Consider the following 27,680-nt stretch of genomic DNA (forward strand, 5'->3'; position numbering starts at 1 on the left):
AGGTTCAGTGTTATTAGTGGGGTACCCCAGGGTTCAGTGTTATTAGTGGGGTACCCCATTGTTCAGTGTTGGGACCCTTACTTATTAATATATATATAAACAATATGGGGTGTGAGATTATAAATCCCATTCCAGTCTTTGCAGATGACACCAAGCTGTGCCGGGGAATAACGTCCTTACAGGATGTCTCCAACTTACAAGCCGACCTCAATGCTCTGTGTAATGAGATGTTGTAACCTGAGTCCTCTACATATAGTGGGGACCCCCATTGTTGGACACCATTTTTGGATGTTCTTATCAGTAATCCATCTCTAATACTGAATTGAGATCTGGATGTCACTAATAATTGGTGGTCTTCTTTTTGGGCGTAGTCTTCCTCCAATATAGGGTGTTACAGGGTCTATGTGTTTATTATTATTATACAGGATTTATGGCACCAACAGTCTGTGCAGCGCTGTACAATATAAGGGGGGCGGTACAATTACAATACATTTCAGAACAGAAGGAATAGGAGGGCTCGGCTCGTGGAGCTTACAATCTGAAGGAAGGGGGAGGTGATACAAAAGGTGATAGCTGGGGGGGATGATCTGGTGGAGGTGATTCAAGTACAGTTCTTAGGTGGGGGTGGGGTAGGCTTCCCTGAAGAAGTGAGTTTTCAAAGATACTCTAAAGGTAGACAGGGTGGGGGCTGACCAGACAAGCTGTGGTAGGGAGTTCCAGAGGATGGGAGAGGCTCTGGAGAATCCTGGAGGAAAGCATGGGAGGAGGTGATGGGGAGCTAGAGAGGAAGATATCTTGGGAGGAGCGGAGCAGGCAATATGGACGATATCTGCAGATGAGGTTGGTGATGTAGCTAGGGGCAGTGTTGTGGATGGCTTTGTAAGTTGTGGTTAGTATTTTGAATTTTATACGTTGGGTTAGTGGAAGTCAGTGAAGGGATTGGCAGAGAGGGGCAGCAGTCACTGATTGGTTGGTAAAGTGTATGAGTCTAGTATGAGTCAAGTTTTGAAGGGCCCAGACTGTGGCTAGTAATGCTTTCTCACAGTCATTGGATGTGATGTGTACAGGTGACAGGGAATTACTGGCATAGGCAATGATTTGTTCAGATTGTCTTGTATTTGATCCAGTACAGCATTGATACTGAGGTTTGTGAATCCAGTTTCCAGATAGAAGGGTTTTCCTCCTTCTGGATAAGCCAGGCATGGGGCTTGGGTGAGTTCCCTTGTCAGCTCATTCATGGCTTGCTCCTGAGCTCCCCCATGTCCATGGTATATTCTTCTTTAGTAATGTCAATAAAGGTTTCCTGATTTCTGCCTAGTCATCAATAAACGTACGTGAGTAATTCATCACACCCACAAATGATCTCACTTCACTGATGTTGGGAGGTGTTTTACACTTCATCACGGCCTCCACTTTCTTCTTTTGTGGATTTAGGCCTTCAGAGGTCACTTCATGTCCAAGGAAGGTGACTTTGGTAAGGCACCATTGGGCTTGTCCTGCCTTCTCTGCAGTTATGAAGGGGTTACAGAGGGTAACAGGCAGTATAACCTTTGATGTCCACACAGTAAAGAGTCAATGATTGATAACCGATGATCTTTTACTGATAACATGTGACATAATGAGAATGGTAAAACTGAAATACAAACATAATAAAACAGACATGAGTACATATCTAACTTCCTAGCTATATGCATAACATTCCACAGTACATAAGAGAGGTACTTACAGACTTTGGGGGTCTAATCAAGCCCATATATGAAGAGGGAACAGAATCCCACATCTACTTGCATAGTAGAATTTCTTCAGTCTGAAGAGATGAGGTCACTTCCTCCCAAGTTAGCAAACAGGACGTCCCTGGCCTTAAAGGGGACAGACACTGCTGAATGCTAAAGAATGCCTTGTGTAATACAAGGCAGCACACTCCCCACCTGGCATAATAATGATATGCCACTATTAAACTCTTGGAAGGAGTAAAACGACTTCCGTGATGGGTCTAAGGTACACCTTAGGGGTGCCCCGTTTTACTACTCTGACCTCTACTTTCCTGACTCTGCTATCACTACTAGCATCAGTCCCCACAATGAGTCCAATTGGCCACTCGTTCCTGTGGGCCTGAGAGTCTTTTAGTAGAACAACATCTCCAACTTGTAAGTTGGGCTTGTCGGCTTGCCATTTGTTGCGTGGTTGGAGGGTCATCAGGTACTCCTGCCTCCATCTCTTCCAGAAGATATCGGCAAGGCTTTGAACTTGTTTCCATTGCTTGGTGTACAAGTCTTTAAGATCAAAGTCCCCGTTGGGAGCTGTCACCATCTCCATCTTCTGGTTCAGCAACATTGCCGGTGTCAAGACGGTTGGCATCTCTGGGTCAGTAGACACTGGGACCAAAGGTCTGGCGTTCATGATAGCCATGACTTCAGCCATCAGCGTGGTTAAGACTTCGTGTGTGAGACGAGTAGATCCAATCTTTAGAAGCATTGCATCTAGAATGCGACGAGCTACTCCAATCATCCTCTCCCAAGCTCCTCCCATATGTGAGGCATGAGGAGGATTGAAGATCCAAGTGCATCTTTGGTTTTGAAGATAGTTACTTGTCTCGGAGTCTGTTGCAATGATCTTCAACTCCTTGAGGGCTCCAATAAAGTTTGTGCCACAGTCAGAACGAATCTGTTTTGCTGGTCCTCGAATGGAGAAAAATCTTCTCAAGGCATTGAAGCTTGAGGTAGATAGAGACTCAATTACCTCAATGTGAACTGCTCTGGTACTCATACACGAGAAAAGAACAGCCCAGCGTTTGCTCTCTGCACTGCCACCTCTGGTCTTGCGAGAAGAAATGTTCCAAGGACCAAAAACGTCCAGGCCCACATTTGTGAATGGAGGATCTGAAGCCAGCCTGTCTGGAGGTAAATCTGACATCTTCTGGACTTCAAGTTTTCCTCTGATTTTCTTGCAAGTTACACATTTGTTAATCACACTGGAGACTAGTCTTTTACCTCCTAGGATCCACAATACAGCTGAGCGGGCTGCTCCTTCAGTGAGGTGGCGACCTTGATGTGCAACTTGCTCGTGATGGTGTCTTGTCAGAACGGCAACATGATGATTCTTGGGTATGACAATGGGATGTTTTTCTAGAATAGTTGTATCAGCTGCGGGTAGATGACCTCCAAGTCTCTTCACTCCATCTTCATCAAGGACAGGGTTTAACTTTTTGAGTGGGCTGTGTTTAGAAAGTTCTTCTTTCTTGAGAAGACATTGAATTTCTTCCTTAAAGGCTTCCTGCTGAACACATCTGATAATGGTGACATTGGCTCGCTCAAGATAGTCATTGTTACCCTGGTCAACACTGGCTGTTTTGCTGAAGGATCTGGCCAAGCAGATGAGTTTCCCTATGGCACGGATGAGTGACTTCCAGCTGGAAAACCTTTCGAACCTACATGAGCCAAGACCTTCTCTGGTGGTTAGAGTCTTGTAAACTGCAACTAGAGGTCTTACCTCTTTGTCTTGGTCTGGTTCTACAAGCTGAAAAGTTCCTTTCTGATCAGTCTCTTCAGTTTCTGGTCCAGTCAAGAAGGATGGACCTGTGAACCAGTTAGTTTGTTTGAGGACAGCAGCTGGTACCAGTCTAGTCCCATGATCAGCAGGGTTCATGTCTGTACTGATGTGATGCCACTGTTCTGGACTTGTACACTTTCTGATACGTGTTACTCTGTTTGACACGTATGTGTAGAATCTTCTTGAAGCGTTGTGGATATAACCTAAAACAATCTTGCTGTCTGTGTAGAAGTTCACTGCATGGATCTCGATGTCCAGTTCTGCAATGAGTAAGTCTGCCATCTCCACAGCTAGGACAGCAGCACAAAGTTCTAAGCGTGGGACTGTGTGAGCAGGTCTTGGAGCCAGTTTGGACTTTCCCAAGATGAATCCTGCATGGCTTTGTCCCTGAGTGTCTATGACTCTAAGGTAGGCTACAGCTGCTATAGCCACGGTGGATGCATCTGAAAACACGTGTATCTCTCTTCGTTTTGTAACAGACAAAGAAACAGACGTATGGTCTTTGGATGCTAAGTCGCTCAAGCTCCAGCAAAGAGTCTTTCCACAACTTCCACTGCATTTCTTTCTTTTCAGGTAGAGGTGTGTCCCAATCACTTTGTTCCAGCTCAGTTATAATCTCTCTCAAAAGAGCTTTGCCTTGAATGGTGATGGGTGCTACGAACCCCAAGGGATCGTAAAAACTGTTGACCGTAGACAAGACACCTCGCTTTGTGAAAGGCTTCTCTTCCCTGGATACTCGGAAGGTGAAGCTGTCAGTCTTCAAGTCACAACTAAGCCCTAAGCTTCTTTGAAGGGGTGGTGAATCTGTACCTAGATCTAAGTCTTTGAGGTCTTTTGCACGGTCTTCTGCTGGGAATGCTTCCATGACTTTGCTGTTGTTGGAAGCCACTTTGTGCAGTCTTATGTTAGATTCTGCTAGCAAGTCTCTAGTGCTTTTCAAAATGTCAATGGCTTCTCCACTACTGGAGAAGGAAGCAAGTCCATCGTCTACATAAATGTTTTTCATAACAAATTGTTTGGCTTCAGGGTTGTGTCTGTCACCTTGCTGCGCTGCTCGTCTCAAGCTGTAGATAGCGACAGCTGGTGAGGGACTGTTCCCAAACACATGTACTTTCATTCTATACTCTATGATACCTTTGTTGAAGTCGTTGTCTTCATACCATAGGAACCTCAGGTAGTCTCTGTGGTCTTCACGGACAAGGAAGCAGTAGAACATCTGCTGTATATCTGCTATTACTGCAACAAGTTCTCTTCGGAATCTGATAAGGACTCCAAGAAGTGTGTTGTTCAAGTCTGGTCCGCTGAGAAGTACATCATTAAGGGAAATACCTTCATGCTTTGCACTGGAATCAAATACTACACGTATCTGACCTGGTTTTTGAGGATGGTATACTCCGAATACTGGCAAGTACCAGCGTTCTTGTGTTTCATGCAGTGCTGGTGCTTTTTCAGCTTGTTCTTTGTCAAAGATTTTCCGCATGAATTCTTGGAAGTGTTCTTTCATGTCTGGCTTTCTTTCAAGAGTGCGCTGCAATAGCGCAAGGCGTTTCTCTGCTTGCACTCTGTTGTTGGGAAGACGATGCCGTGGTGTACGGAATGGTAGTGGGGCTACCCAACTGCCTACTTTGTCTTTGAAGACTTCTCTGTCCATGATCTCAAGGAAAAGGTTATCTTCAACAGATGGTGCTAGTTTGTCATCATCTTGAGTTCTCTCAAACACTTTGTGGCCTAGCTGATCTGAATCTTCAGCTGAGGCTGTATCTTCCAGGAACCTCTGGATGTTCTGGGGATGTGTTGGGTTAGATAGTTTCTCTTTAATCTGCATGCTGTTGTTACATGGGCAAAGACATGATGTGAGACCGTTCTGCAGCAGATTTGTTCTGTAGACATTCACCTTTGCGGGTTTGTGAAGTCCGTCCAGACATACATTTCCAACGATAACCCATCCAAGATCAAGACGTTGAGCAAATGGTGCATTGTGCGGCCCATTGTATTGTTCTCTGACCTTGTGCACTCTCAGTATGTCTCTTCCTAGTAGGACGATTGCAGCATCTGGGTTGAGTGTTGGGAACTTGTCTGCTATTCGCATGAGATGAGGGTAGTGACGTGCCACTTCAGGTGTGGGAATCTCTGACCTGTCATCTGGTATCATGTGACATTCTATGAGGGTAGGAAGAGTCAGCTGCGTCTTTCCATCTAATGACTCGATGGTGTAGTTGTTTGCTCTTCTCCCTGATGTCTCTATAACTCCAGAACATGTCTTCAAGGTGTATGGAGTTGAACTTCCTTTGTCACCGAAGAGGTCGAAGAACTCTGTCTTTGCTAGAGACCTGTTGCTTTGTTCGTCTAGGACTGTATACATCTTCACTGCCTTTTCTCTGAGACCGTTGGGATACACTTTGACTAAGCATATCTTGGAGCATGATCTAGAGAGTCCTGGTTCTGTACAGATCTCAGTGCACTTTGAAGTTATCGCTGGTGTTGTACTTTCTTTTTGCTCCCCACCATGATCTTCTTGAGTTTCTGGAACTTCTGATCTCCATGGTGGTGGTCCTGGGTGCAGTGCTGACAGATGTCGATCATTGTTGCATTCTGTGCACCGTATTTCTCTCTTACAGTCTTTTGCAAGATGTTGCATTGAGGCACAGCATCTGAAACAAATGTGATTGTCTTTAAGGTAAGTCTTGCGCTCCTCTAATGTCTTACTTCTGAAACTGCGACATTTTCTTAGTGGATGAGGCTTGTTGTGTATTGGGCACTGTTTGTCTGGATCCTCAGCTTCCTTGCTTGTGTTGTCTTCCTGATTGGCTGCAGCCTTAGGCGGGACTTCTGTCTTCCGCACAGACACTGTTGCTCTGCGTTCTTTGTAGTGTACTGGCGGATGCTTCTCTGTCCTTGGGGAGCTTTCAACTCTCTTGTTCAGGAAGGCGAAGCGTGGGTCATTGCGTGTCTTAGCTTGGTCTACAACGAATTCAGCAAGGAAGACAAACGGTGGAAATGCAACTCGATAGTCTTTCTTGTATCTGGATGCTTGAGAGACCCACCTTTCTTGCAGGTTGAAAGGGAGCTTCTCGATTATGGGCTCTACTCCACGTGCTGTGTCTAAGTATAAGAGACCTGGCAGAGTTCCACTAGTCTTTGCTGCTTCTATCTCTAGGAGTAGGTCTCCAAGCTCTCTCAGCTTCTGATTGTCTTTGTCAATTTCGGGTAAGTTTCAATTTTCTTTAAAAGTGCTTCTTCAATTACTTCAGGTGACCCATAGCAGTCTTCCATTCTCTGCCAGACCATCGCAAGTCCTGCTGTTGCATCATGGACATGCACTGACCTGATTCTTTTGGCCTGCTCTGAGGACTCTGGTCCTAGGTATTTGGCGAGTAGGTCGAGCTTCTCTCTGTCTGTCAGCTCTAAGTTTTGGGTGCTGCTTAGGAAGGATGACCTCCAGGCCCAGTAGTTTTCAGGACGATCGTCGAACTTCAAGAGACCAGTGCTCACCATCTCACGGCGCATCAGGTATTTCAATATGTCTGTAACCCTTGCTGTGTCAGGTGCGTTTGTTCTGGGTACAAACGCGGGACTACTGGCTGATAGTGACTGATGGGTTCGTTGAGGTATTTGACTAAGTCTATTTTGGTCAGATGGTTGCTCTCCTCTATTGTAGTCTAGATCTGGTCTTGCACGAGGAGAGGTTATATCGCCATCTACTTGGTTTCTTAGCGTGTTGGCGGTTTGGTATCTGAGCCCGTGATTGGTTGACTTATCACGTGGAGGTTCAGGTTCAGTCTTGTAGTGATGCGTAACATCAAAGCTGTCTGCTCCCAACTGGGTCCTTGATGGTTTCGGTGCATCACTAGGCTGTTTATCAGGGTACAGGGTTGCTTGTGATTGCACGTACTCACGGGTGCTTTGGAATGTACTGAGAGGTGTTATCAGGGTTTCCAGTACATCGCTCTCTACAAACTGAATATCTGCAGCTCTCGCGAGAACTTCAGCTTCAGGTTTGGCTGCTGCAGCTATTTTCTGTTGCTGAAGTATGTGTAAAGAGGCTTGCACTTCTGCCTTTCTCCTTTTTTGCTCTCCATCTAGGTAGCCTTGCTCTTTCATAAGCTCTGCTTCCTGTATGGCATAGGAGGCCATGGCGCATGCGGCCTCGGCCTTGGCTTGTGCCCTGGCGGCGATAGCGCTGACTGAAGACAAGTTTGTGACACTAGAATGTCTGGAACTTGTATGCTTACTCCTGGCTGCCCCAGCACTGACTGACGATAGGTCTGTGACGTTTGAATGCCTGGAACTTGAACGCTTAGATCTGGCGGTTTCTGCTTTGGATGACGACAGATCCGATTTGTTATAAGTTCTCGGCGTGCTGCATTGTGACCTAGTTTCCAGCGTACTGTGCATATTTTCTTCCTGTTTGCACGAGATTTTAAGAAGGGTTAATTTAGTGATATCTTTCATATCTTTCTCTGTGTCTGCGTGCTGCATTGTGCTTGAGTGGAGTACACAGCGTGTACACGAAGCTGAGTTAGTTTCACTTTGCTATGCCTAGACTGGCTGTGCTGTGGGGATTTCACACACACGTGCTGCTGTATTAACAGTTAAGAGTCTTTTCTGTGTTGTGGGGCTTGCTGTAGCGTTTTCACACAATGTGCTCTGAAGTAACCGTGTAAGTCTTTTTACTGTCCTGCCTTCTCTGCAGTTATGAAAGGGTTACAGAGGATTACAGGCAGTATAACCTTTGATGTCCACACAGTAACGAGTCGATGATTGATAACCGATGATCTTTTACTGATAACATGTGACATAATGAGAATGCGAATACGAATGAATGAATGGTAAAACTGAAATACAAACATAATAAAACAGACATGAGTACATATCTAACTTCCTAGCTATATGCATACCATTCTACAGTACATAGGAGGGGTACTTACAGACTTTGGGGGTCTAATCAAGCCCATATATGAAGAGGGAACAGCATCCCACATCTGCTCTCATAGTAGAATTTCTTCAGTCTGAAGAGATGAGGTCACTTCCTCCCAAGTTAGCAAACAGGACGTCCCTGGCCTTAAAGGGACAGACACTGCTGAATGCTAAAGAATGCCTTGTGTAATACAAGGCAGCACAACAATACTTGCCCGGCCCCCAGAACTACATGTCCTGGGCGTCGGGTGATGTAAAGTGACCATCCCTGCAAGATGAGCCGACATTGACCTCACAGCACTGCCTCAGAGCAAACTAGTCATAGGAAGGATCAGATTTATCATTCCTTGTCTGCAGATCTAAAACTCATCAAAACCAGTTCAGAGACCAAACAAACCCAACAGGGAAAAGGGGCCCCGGACCTCAAAATTGTAGTAAACACTAAACAGTCCAAACTAAATGTCTTCCCATGGGGGGAGTAGTTCTTCAATGTTCAGCAACCCTCCTATTCCCCCCTCACATCCACATCCTATTATTGTGTGACCAATACCATCCAAATCATTCTTACTTTCATTTCCCAAAGTTATCCGTCTACAAGGAGACCTGTATAGATCACATGATGGCACCAATGAGGATGGAGGAGGACCGGAGTCACATGACTGAGAAGACACTAAACCTCACCCTGGAGATCATCTACCTGCTGACCGGAGAGGTGAGGAGGATTCTGGGAGGTCACATGACATCACTTTTATCTCTATTAATAAAACACAGACCTGACTGGAGAGGTGAGGAGGATTCTGGGAGGTCACATGACATCACTTATATTTCTATTAATAAAACATAGACCTGATCGGAGAGGTGAGGAGGATTCTGGGAGGTCACATGACATCACTCTGATCTCTATTAATAAAACACAGACCTGACCAGAGAGGTGAGGAGGATACTGGGAGGTCACATGACATCACTCTTATCTCTATTAATAAAACACAGACCTGACCGGAGAGGTGAGGAGGATTCTGGGAGGTCACATGACATCACTCTTATCTCTATTAATAAAACACAGACCTGACCGGAGAGGTGAGGAGGATTCTGGGAGGTCACATGACATCACTCTCATCTCTATTAATAAAACACAGACCTGACCGGAGAGGTGAGGAGGATTCTGGGAGGTCACATGACATCACTCTTGTCTATTCTGGTCAATAGACAATTTTTTTTTTGCACACATTTAGATGATGTCAGGTGGTTGATATTGTTTTATTTGTCTCCTGATCTGTAGGATTATGTTGTAAAGAAGAAGTCTAGTGGGGAGCCAATCTCAGGACGATGGAGCAGAACCCAGAGCCTCACCATGGTGCCTCCATCTCATTCTCTGATACCTGAGAGGGAGAAAGAGCAGAAGATTCTGGAACTGACCACCATGATGGTCCATCAGCTGACAGGAGAGGTGAGCGGTGCCGGGAATTCTGGGACATTCTCCAGTAACAGACAAGGGATGTGTCTGGATGGTGACTGTATCATTGTGTGTGTCAGGTTCCTATAAGGTGTCAGGGTGTCACTGTCTATTTCTCCATGGAGGAGTGGGAGTATTTAGAAGGACACAAGGATCTCTACAAGGACGTCATGATGGACCATCAGCAGACTTTGGGTTTTGTGAAGATTGTAAGGAAGGAATTTCCCCGGAATGAGACGATATTGAAGCTCACCCTGGAGATCCTCAGCCTGCTGACTGGAGAGGTGAGTGTAATGAAGGGGTTAAATCTGACTCGGCTGTACACTGGGAGGGATTCAGAGTCACTTGAAGTCTTCTGATGTTCTGTAATCAATAACGACATCCACACAAGTACTATGAATACATAAAGTGTCCGGACTCTATGAGATTTGGTTATAGCACAAGATGGCGGCATTGGTTATAGAAGAGAACAATCTCAGCTTTAGTCCAATCAGAGAGACCCATGATTACCAGCATGCCACGCCCACTGACCACTAAATCCATGGGTGACATTTCCTGGTGGGTCAGTGAGCCTTACTAGTAAACCATTAGTGACTCTATTATATGACTTCTAGAAGGAGCTATAAATCTGACCCCATTGTCATCATATCATTGGATGGAGATGTCTGTCCTTTGCTGAGTCGGCACATTGTGGCCAATCCCTGGAGAATAAATCTAGAACTGACCATAGAAGTGTGGGATTATGGGAGAGTGAGATTTATCTTTGTATAACACAGAACTGTACAGGAGTCATGAAGAAATCTACCGACAATGACACCAGAAGGAGATCTCATCGTATGACCACAAGATCCTCGAGAATCCAGAATCCCATCACCATCCCCCCACCTCCACCCCTGATCCCTACAAGACAGAAGACACAGAAGATTCTAGAAGTCACTAAGAAGATGATGGAGCTGCTGACAGGAGAGGTGAGCGGTGCCGGGAATTCTGGGACATTCTCCAGTAACAGACAAGGGATGTGTCTGGATGGTGACTGTATCATTGTGTGTGTCAGGTTCCTATAAGGTGTCAGGGTGTCACTGTCTATTTCTCCATGGAGGAGTGGGAGTATTTAGAAGGACACAAGGATCTCTACAAGGACGTCATGATGGACAATCAGCCGCCCCTCACATCACCGGGTAAGAGGAGACTTTATTGTAAAGGAGAGAGCAGTACGGAGGATCCACCTAGATCCCCCATCATCTGATAAACACATAGAAACAATGGATTCAGTCAGTGTGTGTGTTTCCTACAGATGGATCCAGTCATGGGAACCCACCAGAGAGATGTCCCCGTCCTCTGTATTCCCGGGATTCCACACAGGAAGGTCACACCATCCCTCACCATCATCAGGTAGATGATGACAATTATTGGTAGTTGTGATTTATACACAGCATGTTTGTTACAATGAATGTTTTATTATATCTTTCAGAGTGGAATCCTCGGGGATGATAATATTGATGTTAAAGAAGAGTATAAAGAGGAGGATGAGGAGTATGGAGTGATGGAGGAGTTTTCAGAAGGACACAAGGAGATGATGGAGCCACCTAATACCAGGAACCCACCAGAGAGATGTCCCCGTCCTCTGTATTCCCGGGATTCCAAACAGGAAGGTCACACCATCCCTCCGCATTGCAAGGTTGGTGGGATGGGGAATCTAGAACATGGACTTGTAGAGACTATGGGCTCCAATCACAAAGCGATATCTTCCCGTATCCCAGTATGTAGTAAGATGCTGCATGCTGTTTTTTAGTAGTGAATCCTGCGGGTAATTTACCACTGGTGTCCATAGCAACACTTGTAAATAGCTTGTTGTTAAGGAGAGGGTAGCCGCCAGTGTCCCCAACAACCAGTAAACAAGGAGCGGACGGCCACCAAGTTCCCCGCTGACAGCTGTGACAGGTCTGGTATGGATTTTGAGGGGAACCCCGATGCCAAAAAAATAAAATTAAAGGAGTGAGTTCCCCTCCAAAATCAATACCAGACCCTTAGTGAGTGCCCACCTTCCTCCTGAACCATACCAGGCCACATATTCTCAACATGGGGTGGGTGCTTCAGGGCAGGGGCACTCTGCGCCCCCAAAAGCACCTTGTCCCCATGGCGATGGGGACAAGGGTCCCTTCTTCACAACCCTGGGCAGTGGTTGTGGGGGGGCTTTGGGTGGGGGACTTATTGGAATCTGGAAGCCACCTTTAACATGGAGGCCCCCAGATCCCGCCCCCCCACAATGTGAATGAGTTTAGAGTACATAGTACCCCTATTCATTCACCAAACAGTGTAGTGTAAAAAAAAACACTGGAATAAATTTTTGACAAAACAAAAATAAAGAGCAATATCCCCCTGATGTAGATCCATCGATGATCCAATCACGATACTCGCTGTCATCGCTGAAAAAACAAAGCTCCCCTCCTGACATCTGACAGCTTTGTCGCCTCCCACTTCTAAATAAACTAAGGAATGCTACTACCCTGTGACGTCACTGGGTGGCCTTGCCCTCTTGTTACGTCACCAATACAACATGCCCCGGTCAGTGACGTCACGAATACAACATGCCCCGGTCAGTGACGTTACCAATACAACATGCCCCGGTCAGTGACATCACCAATACAACATGCCTCAGTCAGTGACGTCACCGAGTGACACCGTCTCTTAGTATATTTAGTGGCAGGAGGCAGCAGAGCTGTCAGACAGAGGGGAGTCTTCATTGGGAGCGGAGCTTTTCTTTCCGTGACAGCGAGCATCGTGATTGATGATGGATCTACACCGGGGGGGACATTTTGCTTTATTTTTCTTTTTTAACTAGTAGCCGACCGCAGATAGCCGAATGACGGCTTCACTGCGGCCGGCCAGTTCTGGGTGGACGTCATATGACGTCCCCCCAGAACGCGCTCTCGGGGCGCGCACCCGGCGATCTCCGTGATCGCTGTGTCCTACGGACACAGCTGATCACGTGATGTGGTAAAAGGCCGATCCCAGCGGCCTTTTACCACGTGATCAGCGGTGTCCAATGACACGCTGATCACAGGGAAATGCAAGTGCCGGTTCTCGGCTGCACTTTCCTCACGCTGTCAGATCGTGAGGAAAGTACTGCCGAGAACCGGCAGTTGTCAGAGCGGGGATCGGCACCGATCATCAGGACACTGATGATCAGTGCCCTGATGATCGGTGCCCAGCAGTGCCACCCGTAAGTTCGGCCCACCTGTGCCCAGCAGTGCGCCCACTAGCTCCGCCCACCTGTGCCCAGCAGTGCACCCACCTGTGCCCAGCAGTGCGCCCACTAGCTCCGCCCACCTGTGCCCAGCAGATCACCCACCTGTGCCCAGCAGTGCACCCACCTGTGCCCAGCAGTGCACCCACCTGTGCCACTCTGCAGTGTCACACACCTGTGCCCAGAAGTGCCACCTACCTGTGCCCAGAAGTGCCCCCCACCAGTGCCACCCACCTGTGCCCACCCACCAGTGCCACCCACCAGTGCCGCCCAGCAGTGCCACCAGTCAGTGCCCAGGGGTTGTGCCAGTCAGTGCCCAGCAGTGATGCCAGTCAGTGCCGTCTATCAGTACCCATCATCAGTGTCACCTATCAGTGCCGCCTCATCAATGCACATCAGTGAAGGAGAAAAAATACCTGTTTGAAAAATTTTATAATAAAAATTTTTTGCACTTTTTTTATTTATAGCGCAAAAAGTAAAGCGCCCAGTGGCAATTAAATACCACCAAAAGAAAGCTCTATTTGTGAGAAAAAAATGATCAAAATTTCATATGGGTACAATGTTGCATGACCGCGCAATTGTCAATCAAAGTGCGGCAGCTCTGAAAGCTGAAAATTGGCCTGGTAAGGAAGGGGCTATAAGTGCCTGGTAGGCAAGTGGTTAATAAAGGACTTGTCAAAAACTGCCTGCTGTCTATATAACAGAATACTTTTTTGGGGCGAATAATTAGGGGTACCATGTACCCCATACTCATTCACATGGGGTGAGGGATCTGAGGGCCCCCTTGTTACTTTTTGTAAGTCTCCTGCCTGCAAACCCCCACAGCCACTAGGCTGGGTTGTAGGGAACAGTCCCTTGTCTCCATCAACATGGACAAGGTGCTCTGGGGGAGCAAAGCTCCCCCCCCGCCCCAGAGCATCCACTCCATGTTATGGGCACGTGGCCTGGTATGTTTCTGGAGGGGGGGGTCACTTGCTTGTCCCCCCTTTTCTGATTTGCTGTGCTGCATGCTCAGATAGGGGTCTGGTATGTATTTCTTTCATTTTGGCAAGGGGCCCCCTTTCAAAATCCATACTAGACCCCCCAAGGAGGGAATCCTACGCCATTTTCTTAATATTTCCTTGCTGGTAATTCTTTTTTTTTAGATTTATCGGTTGGTTTGGATGCGGCAGCCGCTCGCTCCCTAACAACCATGTTGTTTACTGGTTGTTAAGGATGCCAGCGGCCGCCCACTCTTTACCAAGCAGTACACATTTCCTGAATGCCGCATGTCTCCACCACTAATTAATGACCGCATGCATTTCATTCTTTATTTCCTTCTGTGAATGTAACGCCTGTTCATGCGGTATTTACTGAGCGTGTTCAGTGTTTGTGGTCAATACCGCAACACGGGATAGGAAATGGACAGTTTCAGGATGGCATGCGGTATTTAGGGGAAATGTACCGACATATCACATGTGATCTGCTTCTGTGAAGGGAGACAATGTGTGGATTGTGTGTGTGATGTCACAATCATAAATCTTACATTTTACAGATGATATTTTCTCTCATTTCCTTGATTTAGAGTGGAGATCCAATCGATATAGAATTTGAGGTGAAAGCAGAAGAAGAAGAGGCGTATGTGAGGGATGATCAGCAGTCTATGGAGGAGGATGGAATAACGGGGACATTTATAGAGGAGGACACTCCTACAGAGATCAGCACAGGTGGGTCATGAACACTAAATCCATTCCTCCACCCATACTGCTCACTGATTGGTCCAGAGTAGGGCGGGGACTGGGTGATATCAGCCTGTAATCCCCTGGTCACTTTCCTGAGCTGTGTTCCCCGTCCTGTATTCCTGGATTTCTCTCGGATAATCTTCCTTCTCTGTGCTGCAGACACAATTTATGTATCTAGACTGGATTTATGGAGGTTCTGGGGTTCAGCTGGCAGCAAAATGTTGATTTTTACTCTAAGCATTGCATAATGTAGGCACCCAGGACATGTGACTGGGGTCTCCTGCCTTGTGCCTGACTCCTCCAGGGGACCTTCTCTGTTATCTGCTGGCTGTGCCGGGTGGAGGGATATGTCTGTAGTGTCTCAGCCCCAAGTCACTGAGTGCAGTCTCAGGAGATGGGAGGCAAGCAACCCTTTAAGGACCTTAAATTACTGAATACCAATATTATGAGTCCTGACCATTACATTATATAATTTATATTGTACATTACATACTCCTGACCCCTGCACTATATAATCTATGTTGTACATTACATACTCCTGACCCCTGCACTATATTCTCTATGTTGTACATTACATACTCCTGACCCCTGCACTATATACTCCTATGTTGTACATTACATACTCCTGACCCCTGCACTATATACTCTATGTTGTACATTACATACTCCTGACCCCTGCACTATATACTCTATGTTGTACATTACATAGTCCTGACCCCTGCACTATATACTCCATGTTGTACATTACATACTCCTGACCCCTGCACTATATACTCTATGTTGTACATTATATACTCCTGACCCCTGCACTATATACTCTATGTTGTACATTACATACTCCTGACCCCTGCACTATATACTGCATGTTGTACATTACATACTCCTGACCCCTGCACTATATACTCTATGTTGTACATTACATACTCCTGACCCCTGCACTATATACTCTATGTTGTACATTACATCCTCCTGACCCCTGCACTATATACTCTATGTTGTACATTACATACTCCTGACCCCTGCACTATATACTTTATGTTGTACATTACATCCTCCTGACCCCTGCACTATATACTCTATGTTGTACATTACATACTCCTGACCCCTGCACTATATACTTTATGTTGTACATTACATACTCCTGACCCCTGCACTATATACTCTATGTTGTACATTACATACTCCTGACCCCTGCACTATATACTTTATGTTGTACATTACATACTCCTGACCCCTGCACTATATACTCTGTGTTGTACATTACATACTCCTGACCCCTGCACTATATACTCTATGTTGTACATTACATACTCCTGACCCCTGCACTATATACTCTGTGTTGTACATTACATACTCCTGACCCCTGCACTATATACTCTATGTTGTACATTACATACTCCTGACCCCTGCACTATATACTCTATGTTGTACATTACATACTCCTGACCCCTGCACTATATACTCTATGTTGTACATTACATTCTCCTGACCCCTGCACTATATACTCTATGTTGTACATTACATTCTCCTGACCCCTGCACTATATACTCGATGTTGTACATTACATACTCCTGACCCCTGCACTATATACTCTATGTTGTACATTACATACTCCTGACCCCTGCACTATATACTCTATGTTGTACATTACATCCTCCTGATCCCTGCCCTATATACTCTATGTTGTACATTACATACTCCTGACCCCTGCACTATACTCCATGTTGTACATTACATACTCCTGACCCCTGCACTATATACTCTATGTTGTACATTACATACTCCTGACCCCTGCACTATATACTCTATGTTGTACATTACATACTCCTGACCCCTGCACTATATACTCTATGTTGTACATTACATCCTCCTGACCTCTGCACTATATACTCTATGTTGTACATTACATACTCCTGACCTCTGCACTATATACTCTACAGTGGATATACACCCCTGTTAAAATGTCAGGTTTCTGTGATGTAAAAAATTAGACAAGGATAAATAATTTCAGAACTTTTCCACCTTTTAATGCATGCTATAAACAACTGAATTGAAAAACAAACTGATATCTTTTAGGGGGGAAGAAAACAAAAAATACTAAAATAATGTGGTTGCATAAGTGTGCACACCCTCTTATTACTGGGGATGTAGCTGTGTTCAGAATGAAGCAATCACACTCACAATCATGTTAAATAGGAGTCAGTACACACCCGCCATCATTTAAAGTGCCTCTGATGAAACACAAATAAAGTTCAGCTGTTCTAGTCGGTCTTTCCTGACATTTTCTTAGTCGCATCCTTCAGCAAAAGCCACGGTATGCAGGGAGCTTCCAAAGCATCACAGGGATCTCATTGTTAAAAGGTATCAGTCAGGAGAAGGGAACAAAAGAATTCCCAAGACATTAGATGTACCATTATTATTATTATACAGTATTTATATAGCGGCAGAAGGTTTGCTCCGCACTGTACATTATAGTGGGGGATGGTACATGAGACAGGACAGTAACAAAACAGAACACGAGGAGTTCAAGGGCCCTGCTCTTTGGAGCTTACAATCTAGGAGACCATGGAACACAGTGAAGACAGTCATCATCAAGTGGAGAGAATATGGTGCAACAGTGACCTCGCCAACAGTGACCTCGCCAACAGTGACCTCGCCAACAGTGACATCACCAACAGTGACATCACCAACAGTGACATCGCCAAGAACTGGATGTCCCTCCAAAATGGATGAAAAGATGAGAAGAACACAGGTCTGGGAGGCGGCCAAGAGGCCTACAGCAACATGAAAGGAGCTGCAGGAATATGTGGCAAGTCCTGGCTGTGTGGTCCATGTGACAACAATCTCCGTGTTCTTCATATGTCTGGGCTATGGGGTAGAGTGGAAGACGGAAGACTTTTCTTAGGAAGAAAACCATCCAAGCCCGGCTACATTCTAGAAAAACACATCTGAAGTCTCCCAGAAGCATGTGGAGAGATGTGTTCTGGTCTGATGACACCAAGGTTGATCTTTTTGGCCATAATTCCAAAAGATATGTTTGGCACAAAAACAACACTGCACACCACCAGAAGAACAGAATACCTACTGTGAAGCATGGTGGTGGCAGCATCATGCTTTGGGGCTGTTTTTCTTCAGCTGGAAATGGGGCCTTAGTCAAGGTAGAGGGAATTATGAACAGGTCCAAATACCAGTCAATATCGGCACAAAACCTTCCGGCTTCTGCTAGAAAGCTGAACAAAGAGGAGCTTCACCTTTCAGCATGACAACCACCCAAAGCATCCATCCAAATCCACAAAGGAATGGCTTCACCAGAAGAAGATGGAAGATTTGGAATGTCTCAGCCAGAGCCCAGACCTGAATCTGATGGACAATCTGTGGGGTGATCTGAAGAGGGCTGTGCGCAGGAGATGACACACAATCTGACAGATTTGGAGTGTTTCTGCAAGGAAGAGCGGGCAAATATTGCCAAGTCAGGATGTGCCGTGCTGATAGACTCCTCCCCAAATAGACTGAGTGCTGGAATCACATCAAAAGGGGCTTCAACAAAGGATTAGTGTAAGGGTGTGCTCACTTATGCAACCAGATTAATTTCATTTTTTATTCTTAATTCCCCCTAAACGATTTCAGTTTGTTCAACTGAGTTGTACAGTTTATAGGTCACATTAAAGGTGGAAAAAGTTCTGAAATTATTTATCTTTATCTAATTTTTTTTACATCACAGAAACCCGACATTTTCACAGGAGTGTGCAGATGTTTTATATCCACTGTATGTTGTACATTACATACTCCTGACCCCTGCCTTATATACTATATGTTGTACATTCCATGTTCCTGACCCCTGCATTATATACTCTATGTTGTACATTCCATGTTCCTGACCCCTGCATTATATACTCTATGTTGTACATTCCATAGTCCTGACCCCTGCACTATATACTCTATGTTGTACATTACATCCTCCTGACCCCTGCACTATATACTCTATGTTGTACATTACATACTCCTGACCCCTGCACTATATACTCTGTTGTACATTACATACTCCTGACCCCTGCACTATATACTATATGTTGTACATTCCATACTCCTGACCTCTGCACTATATACTCTGTGTTGTACATTACATACTCCTGACCCCTGCACTATATACTCTATGTTGTACATTACATACTCCTGACCCCTGCACTATATACTCTATGTTGAACATTCCATAGTCCTGACCCCTGCACTATATACTCTATGTTGTACATTACATACTCCTGACCACTGCACTATATACTCTATGTTGAACATTCCATAGTCCTGACCCCTGCACTATATACTCTTTGTTGAACATTCCATAGTCCTGACCCCTGCACTATATACTCTATGTTGTACATTACATACTCCTGACCCCTGCACTATATACTCTGTTGTACATTACATACTCCTGACCCGTGCACTATATACTCTGTTGTACATTACATACTCCTGACCTCTGTACTATATACTCTATGTTGTACATTACATACTCCTGACCCCTGCACTATATACTCTATGTTTTACCTTACATACTCCTGACCCCTGCACTATATACTCTGTTGTACATTACATACTCCTGACCCCTGCACTATATACTCCATGTTGTACATTACATACTCCTGACCCCTGCACTATATACTCTATGTTGTACATTACATACTCCTGACCCCTGCACTATATACTCTATGTTGTACATTACATACTCCTGACCCCTGCACTATATACTCCATGTTGTACATTACATACTCCTGACCCCTGCACTATATACTCTATATTGTACATTACATACTCCTGACCCCTGCACTATATACTCTATGTTGTACATTACATACTCCTGACCCCTGCACTATATACTCTATGTTGTACATTACATACTCCTGACCCCTGCACTATATACTCCATGTTGTACATTACATACTCCTGACCCCTGCACTATATACTCTATGTTGTACATTCCATACTCCTGACCCCTGCACTATATACTCTATGTTGTACATTACATACTCCTGACCCCTGCACTATATACTCTATATTGTACATTCCATACTCCTGACTTCTGCTCTCCCCCCTCCCCCCACTGCTATATATACACATAATATGGATTCTCTTTTGTTCCCCCCCCATTTCCTACCAGCTGGACTTTTTTTATCAGATGATGTGATTGGAGCACAGACTTTTACATGGTGATAATAATGTGATAACATCCTCCAACTTTGGACCCTTAAACAGAAAGTGATAATGAGGGAGGAGTCAATACCCCAATGATGGTGGTCTTCAGGATCAGTCCAGTCTTCATCTTGGTTGTTCTCCCCCCATCCTCACTCTCTGACCTCTGGTGGGGCTCAGCCCCGCTGTTCTTCATGACTAAATCATGGAGTAAATAGGGAAGTGCAGTACTTCTTGTGTTGGGAAGATGGTGATGAGTGATAGAGGGGGTGGGGACCCTCGTCCTATAATCCCCTCATCACTGTCCCTCCTATAAAAGACAGTTCTGGTTGTTTCCTCACTCTCTGACTAAGGTCCATGAATAAAGAAATGACCTGGTAGGAGATCAGAGGAGCCATTTCCTAGTTCCCTTGAGGGTGGAATTGTAAGCTCCTCAGAGACCAAGCTGCCTGATGTGGGCGGAGTCCTGGTTTGGGGGAACCAATCAGCTCCTGTCTAGTAATCCTCTTTGTCTTTGTATTTTAGTCCATGGCCAGGAGATGATGAAAACCTCCGAGGATTGTCTCACTTTGTCTCCAGACTGGAAAGTAGAAGATGAGGACATCACACAGTATAGTCCAGGAGAAAACCCGGCTCCCTCCAATGTCCATCCGGCACCACCCAGTGTAGATGGACCATCGGATTCCTTGTATCCTGAGGAACCTCAGACTGTGCGGGACCGGGCCGGCCTTCCAACAGGGAAGAGGTTCTCCTGTACTGAGTGCGGGAAAGGTTTCCATTATAAATCACATCTTAATGTGCATGAAAGATCTCACACGGGAGAGAAGCCATATTTCTGTTCTGAGTGCGGGAAATGTTTTTTAGATAAGTCCAGTCTGTCCAAACATCAAACATCTCACACGGGGGAGAAGCCGTATTCCTGTCCTGAGTGTGGGAAATGTTTTTCAAGGAAGTTCAGTCTTCACATACATCAGAGATCTCACACGGGGGAGAAGCCGTATTCCTGTACTGAGTGTGGGAAATGTTATTCAAGTAAGCCCAGTCTTAACACACATCAGAGATCTCACACAGGTGAGAAGCCACATTCCTGTCCTGAGTGTGGGAAATGTTTTTCAGACAAGTCCAGTCTTCATAAACATCGGAGATCTCACACGGGGGAGAAGCCACATTCCTGTCCTGAGTGTGGGAAATGTTTTTCAGACAAGTCCAGTCTTCATAAACATCGGAGATCTCACACGGGGGAGAAGCCGTATTCCTGTCCTGAGTGTGGGAAATGTTTTTCAGACAAGTCCAGTCTTCATAAACATCAGAGATCTCACACGGGGGAGAAGCCGTATTCCTGTCCTGAGTGTGGGAAATGTTTTACACAGAAGTCCTATCTTTACAATCATCAGAGATTTCACATGGGGGAGAAGCCGTATTCATGTTTTGAGTGTGGGAAATGTTTTTCAAGGAAGTGCAATCTTTACATGCATCAGAAATCTCACGCAGGGGAGAAGCCAAATTCCTGTCCTGAGTGCGGGAAATGTTTTTCAGATACAGCCAAACTTCATTTACATCAGCGATCACACACGGGGGAGAAGCCATTTTTCTGTCCTGAGTGCGGGAAATGTTTTTCAAAAAAGTACAATCTTCATATACATCAGAGAACTCACACGGGGGAGAAGCCGTATTCCTGTCCTGAGTGCCGGAAATGTTTTTCAGATACGTCCAGTCTTCATAGACACAAGAGATCACACATGAGGGAGAAGCCGTATTCCTGTCCTGAGTGCGGGAAATGTTTTTCACAGAAGACTGATCTTCACAGACATCAGAGATTTCACACAGGGGAGAAGCTGTATTCCTGTCCAGAGTGCGAGAAATGTTTTTTATGCAAGGTCTTGCTTCACACACATCAGAGATCTCACACTGGGGAGAAGCCGTATTCCTGTTCTGAATGCGGGAAATGTTTTTCACAGAAGTCCAATCTTTACAGACATCAGAGATCTCACACGGGAGAGAAGCCGTATTCCTGTCCTGAATGCGGGAAATGTTTTTCACAGAAGTCCAATCTTTACCAACATCAGAGATCTCACATGCGGGAGAAGCCACTTTCCTGTCCTGAGTGAGGGAAATGTTCCTCACTGAAGTCCTGTCTTCATGTACATCATGGATTCCACACAACCCTGGAGGTGTATTAGTGTAGGAAATGTCTTCTAGATGAATGTTGATGGACATCCCAGCTCTCATGTGGAGAAGAAGCACACCCTGATATACACCTCAGATATACTCCATGGCTGATCTTCATCATGGAAGAAACAGTTCATAAGGAGATGAGAGGTCCCCAAAGACATGGATGAAGTGTGGGACCGGGTTGGTCATTGATGGCAGGAGAAGAATAACAATGGAGTGCTGGCCTAGAGCACTGGGCTGACTTTTCATTGGGGTGCAGCCTACAGTGAAGGAAATGTGTATTTGCTCCCCTCTGATGTTGAATGTTCGCCCCTCACACAGAAATGATCGGTCTAACAATGGAATGTTCGGTGTAACACTGAGAGACAGAATACAACAACAAATTCAGCAGAAATGCGTCTAACAAATGATGACTGATTTGCATGTTCATGAGGGAAAGAAGGATTTGATCCCCTATCATTCAGCAGGATTTCTGGCTCCCAGGTGTCTTTCATACAGGTAACAAGCTGAGATTAGAAGCAGTCTCTTAAAGGGAGTGCTGCTAATCTCATTGTGTTACCTGTATAAAAGACACCTGTCCACAGGAGCAATCAGACCATCAGATTCCAAACTCTCCACCATGGCAAAGACCAAAGAGCTGTCCAGGGATGTCAGGGACAAGATGGTAGACCTACACAAGGCTGGACTGGGCTACCAAACTATGGCCAAGCAGCCTGGTGAGAAGGTGACAACAGTTGGTGCAATCATTCACAAATGGAAGAAACACAAAACAAGTGTCAGTCTCCCTAGGTCTGGTGCACTATGCAAGATCTCACCTCATGGAGTGTCAATGATCATGAGAACAGTGAGGAATCATCCCAGAACTACACGTGAGGATCTTGTCAATGATCTCCAGGCAGCTGGGACCACAGTCACCAAGAAAACAATTGGTAACACACTACGCCGACAAGGACTGAAATCCTGCAGTGCCCGCAAGGTCCCTCTGCTCAAGAAAGCCCATGTCCAGGCCAGTCTGAAGTCTGCCACTGAACATCTGAATGATGCAGAGGAGGACTGGTGGGAAGTGTTGTGGTCAGAGGAGACCAAAATCCAGCTCTTTGGCATCAACTCAACTCGCCGTGTTTGGAGGAGGAGGAATGCTGCCTATGACCCCAAGAACACCATCCCAACTGTGAAACATGGTGGTGAAAACATTCTGCTTTGGGGGTGTTTTTCTGCTAAGGGGACAGAACAACTGCACCGCATCAAAGGGACGATGGATGGGGCAATGTACCATCAAATCTTGGGTGAGAACCTTCTTCCCTCAGCCAAGGCATTGAAAATGTGTCGTGAATGGGTGTTCCAGCATGACAATGACCCAAAACACACGGCCAAGGTAACAAAGGAGCGGCTCAAGAAGAAGCACATTAAGGTCCTGGAGTGGCCTAGCCAGTCTCCACACCTTCATCCGATTGAAAATCTGTGGAGGGAGCTGGAATTTTGAGTTGCCAAATGTCAGCCACCAAACCTTAATGACTTGGAGAGGATCTGCCAAGAGGAGTGGGCCAAAATCCCTCCTGAGATGTGTGCGAACCTGGGGGCCAACTCCCGGAAACATATGACCTGATTGCCAACAAGGGATTGGCCACCAAGTACTAAGTCATGTTTTGTGAAGGGGATCAAATCCTTCTTTCCCTCATGAACAGGCAGATCAGTCATCATTTGTTAGACGCATTTCTGCTGAATTTGTTGTTGTATTCTGTCTCTCAGTGTTACAGCGAACATTCCATTGTTAGACCGATCATTTCTGTGTGAGGGGCGAACATTCCATTGTTAGACCGATCATTTCTGTGTGAGGGGCGAACATTTCATTGTTAGAGCGATCGTTTCTGTGTGAGGGGCGAACATTCAACATTAGCCTGGGAGCAAATACACATTTCCTTCACTGTATATGCTAGAGATGGTCTGCATATAAATGGAAGGGGGTCTGCTGTGCTGGGGGAGGGGTTTATGGGAAGGCTGGAGGAGTATATAAACTAGGATGGAGGGGGGAGGGAGAATTCAGTTTTAACGGGGTAGACAGATCAGACAGGTCAGTACTTGTTGGTGTTACAACCAGTGGAATTGGTACCATTTGTATGAAAATAAAAAATGCTCAAAATCCGTGTGAACAAGGTGTCAGTGAGTGAAGTGTCGGTGAATGTACAAAGGTGTAAGTGAATGGACAAGGTGTCGGTGAATGAACAAGGCGTCGGTGAATGAACAAGGCGTCAGTGAATGAAGGAGGTGTCAGTGAATGGACAAGGTGTCAGTGAATGAAGGAGGTGTCGGTGAATGTACAAGGTGTAAGTGAATGGACAAGGTGTCAGTGAATGAACAAGGTGTCGGTGAATGAACAAGGTGTCGGTGAATGAACAAGGTGTCAGAGAATGAAAGTGTTTGTTCCCCAATGCCAGAAGTGTGCCCAGCACAATAGGTGAGTTGGAAGGTTTGGTGCATGAAGAGAACTAGGATTGAATTGGTATTGCTGAATCTTGGCTTCATTCCTCACATGACTGGGCCATTCATATTCCTGGCTAGGTTCTCTTTCGGAGAGACGGGGGAAATAGGAAAGGGGGTGGAGTCTGTCTCTATGTGAGAAGTGATCTCAGAGCGAGTGTGAAAGAGGACCTAGTTGATGGAGAGTGTGATGAGGCTGAAGGATTACGGGTGGAACTGCACATGGGGGGCGGTACTACAAAGGTCATCATTGGAGTTTGTTATAGGCCTCCCAGTGTTAATGAGGAGGTGGAGACTCAGCTCCTCCCACAGATGGAAAGGGCTGGGACAGTGATAATAATGGGGGGTGGTAACAACCCGGAAAGTGACTGGAGTAATGGTACTGCGGGTGTAAACACAAAACAACCCCTCCTGCCCTCTATGGCCCAGAACAAGGGTGGATAGATGGACCCGGAACTTGAAGAAATTCCCCACCAAGGCATCAAAGGTTGTGCGGCTTTAAACAAGGCTGGGGAAGCCCCACCAATACTGAAAAGCGAAACAAAAAGCACACCAACCTTGTGCATTACCTCAGTAAAATGTGATTTTATTGGATGTGAAAATATCCTCACAAACAGAGAAGTATAACAAGCGTGTAAAGTCCTTGATGAGACTTGACCAATCAGAGACCAGCGCGAGTCTAAACACGAGGGAAGTTTCTCAGAGTCAGGCTGACGCGTTTCGAGTCCCTTCTTCATCAGAGCTGACTTGGCAATGACAATCCTCTTCTATATATACCCTGGGACAGAGGTTGGACCCTCCCACTCGGGTTGGGCAGTCCCGAGAAAGGAGGCGGGACAAAGGTGACATCACAACATGCTCACACCACCAACAATACATTAAACATCAAGAGGTATAGTAAGAGACATTAGAAACATTCACCGGCATTAAAGCTGTAAGAAACGCAGGGCAGTGTAATATATACATGAGGAGGTCATATAGTCTGTGTATATATATATATCCCCATATAATAAATAATGACATATTGGGAATGCTGCATTGGGGTTCATGGGGATAATATTGTTGGATCAGCACAATGTATAAAAAGTAAAAATGAATGAATTGAATACATAATTCCTTTGGATAAAGCCTGCTGGTTCCTCAATTGTTGGCTTCTTTCCATGGAGATAGATGTGAACACAAAGTAGGTATACACATACATTTCAATGGCAGCCAGAATGTCCTTGCTTTGTGTGGGCTGTCAGTGGGGTCATTGGGCAGATCTTTGTCTTTAGATGTATGGAGTATTCATGAGTAATGTTACTATACTGGCAGCAGAGGGAGATCAAGTGCTGCCATTGCCAAATATAGCTTCTGGAGGTGAATTGGAATGCACGCCAAAAGGTGCGTGGCTGTGGGGGCGCATGTGCAATGAGGCGATGGCACGCTGGAGTAGTCATGGAGATGGGCCTCCGACGGGCTATCGCACATGCGCAGTGAGGCGGCGGCAGGCTGGAGTAGTCATGGAGATGGGCCTCCGACGGGCTATCGCACATGCGCAGTGAGCCGATGGCAGGCTGGAGTAGTCATGGCGATGGGCCTCCGACGGGCTATCGCACATGCGCAGTGAGGCGACGGCATGCTGGAGTAGTCATGGAGATGGGCCTCCGACGGGCTATCGCACATCCGCAGTGAGGCGACAGCATGCTGGAGTAGTCATGGAGATGGGCCTCCGATGGGCTATCGCACATGCACGCCAAAGTCAGCTTATCATTTACCTAGTGGAGTGCACTCCGGACATCCCGGAAGGACGGCTGTGAGATGTTTTCCAGCCGTGACTGTAAAGTTGGACCTCTACCTACAACTCTTGGGACAATTAGTCTGCATGTGACCTCGCTGTCTCCATCTACAGCATCAAGTCTGGGGTGCTCTTCCTTTATGTGTCCACCTGTTTTCCAAACCAAGAGGTCCTCCCCTAAATCTTGGGGTGTTGGTGGGATTGACCTGAGCCTTTACATAGTTAATAGGGTAGATCCGTGATGAATTTGCATCTTGCATCACGCCTGTCCCAGACTTGTGTTCTACTCCTAGCGCTCTGGGTCACACTCCTTAGAAACAGACTATTAAATTCTCACAGGTCATTCCCTTGGAGAATGTCAAAAGAAAGTCCTGCCATTACCCCAACAGAAGAAATTCCCTGTAGAATTCACCTCACAGGGATCAATGATGGTCAGGAAAGCACCTGTATCACAGAAACCAATGACTTTTTGTACATCTATGCAGAGCTCCTGTAACTGCTGCTGCCTTATCTTGGGGTAAGTGGCTGGACTCCATAAACTAGAAGGGCACCAGTTGTTGTTGGAAGCATCAATTCACTTTAAGATGGTGAAAGGCTCTTTCCTTCTGGCACCAGAAATACACTGGGATCAGGGCAGGTGTTTTGATTCTGGGGAGGGTGAAGTTCCTTGGGCATCTAGCCTGGAGATGCCTGGGTTATCCACATCTGTAGCATGGGTGGTCCAAGGGTGACCAGAGGGCTGGGGTTGGAGTGGCATTTCCTCAGAAGCTTGGTACATATCCACATAGTGCACCAGCTTGGGAGAGGTGGACCTGAGAGTCTTTTTCTAACAGGGCAGCTGGCCTGGCAGTGACCGGTTTGTCCGCAGCCAGAGTCTCTCTGTAGAGATAATGTTAGTGGATCAAATTATCCTCCCAGCACAAGTGTGTCCCTAAGCCAACCGCTTCCATACCCCAAAGTGATGTCCTGTTGGAAAGAGCATTAATAACCATGTGGCCCTCAGATGAAAAGCCATCCCATGGATACTTTTGTAGTTTTGCTGCTGAACTGGGACATGTACCTTGCAGAGGCATGTTGAGGCCTCTTGCTGGTACATGTTTGGAAGGGGCAGGGGTTGTAGCGGAGGGAAGAAATATATATTTTTTTGTGTGTTGTTTGTTGAAGCACAGATAGCATTGT

General features: G+C 45.9%; 2 protein-coding genes across 2 annotated transcripts in view; both read left to right on the plus strand.

The window, feature by feature from the left end:
- The window catches only part of LOC149468133 (uncharacterized), a 41,443-nt gene extending 17,055 nt beyond the window's left edge, over positions 1–24,388 (plus strand). Inside the window, exons 2-3 of the mRNA XM_089670638.1 lie at positions 11,779–11,784; positions 20,818–24,388. Coding sequence (XP_089526764.1) covers positions 11,779–11,784; positions 20,818–22,182 — 1,371 coding nt within the window. The 3' untranslated portion in view covers positions 22,183–24,388. The remainder of the gene's footprint in view (positions 1–11,778; positions 11,785–20,817) is intronic.
- LOC149468134 (uncharacterized) lies at positions 10,074–10,985 on the plus strand. The gene is made up of 2 exons (XM_089670631.1): positions 10,074–10,203; positions 10,696–10,985. Exons 1-2 carry the CDS (start codon positions 10,090–10,092, stop codon positions 10,981–10,983), a joined length of 402 nt encoding a protein of 133 aa, XP_089526757.1. The 5' UTR covers positions 10,074–10,089; the 3' UTR covers positions 10,984–10,985.
- Positions 24,389–27,680: the final 3,292 nt, after the last annotated feature.

This window comes from Staurois parvus, unplaced genomic scaffold, assembly GCF_062004578.1.
Source record: "Staurois parvus isolate SC_StPar_1 unplaced genomic scaffold, SC_StPar_1.0 ptg000092l, whole genome shotgun sequence".
Lineage (NCBI taxonomy): Eukaryota > Metazoa > Chordata > Amphibia > Anura > Ranidae > Staurois > Staurois parvus.

Coding starts and splice junctions, on each gene's coding strand:
- LOC149468134 (XM_089670631.1), top strand. CDS start 10,090: ATGATGGACCATCAGCAGACTTTGGGTTTTGTGAAGATTGTAAGGAAG. Junction 10,204..10,695: donor TCAGCCTGCTGACTGGAGAG/GTGAGTGTAATG, acceptor TGTATAACACAG/AACTGTACAGGAGTCATGAA.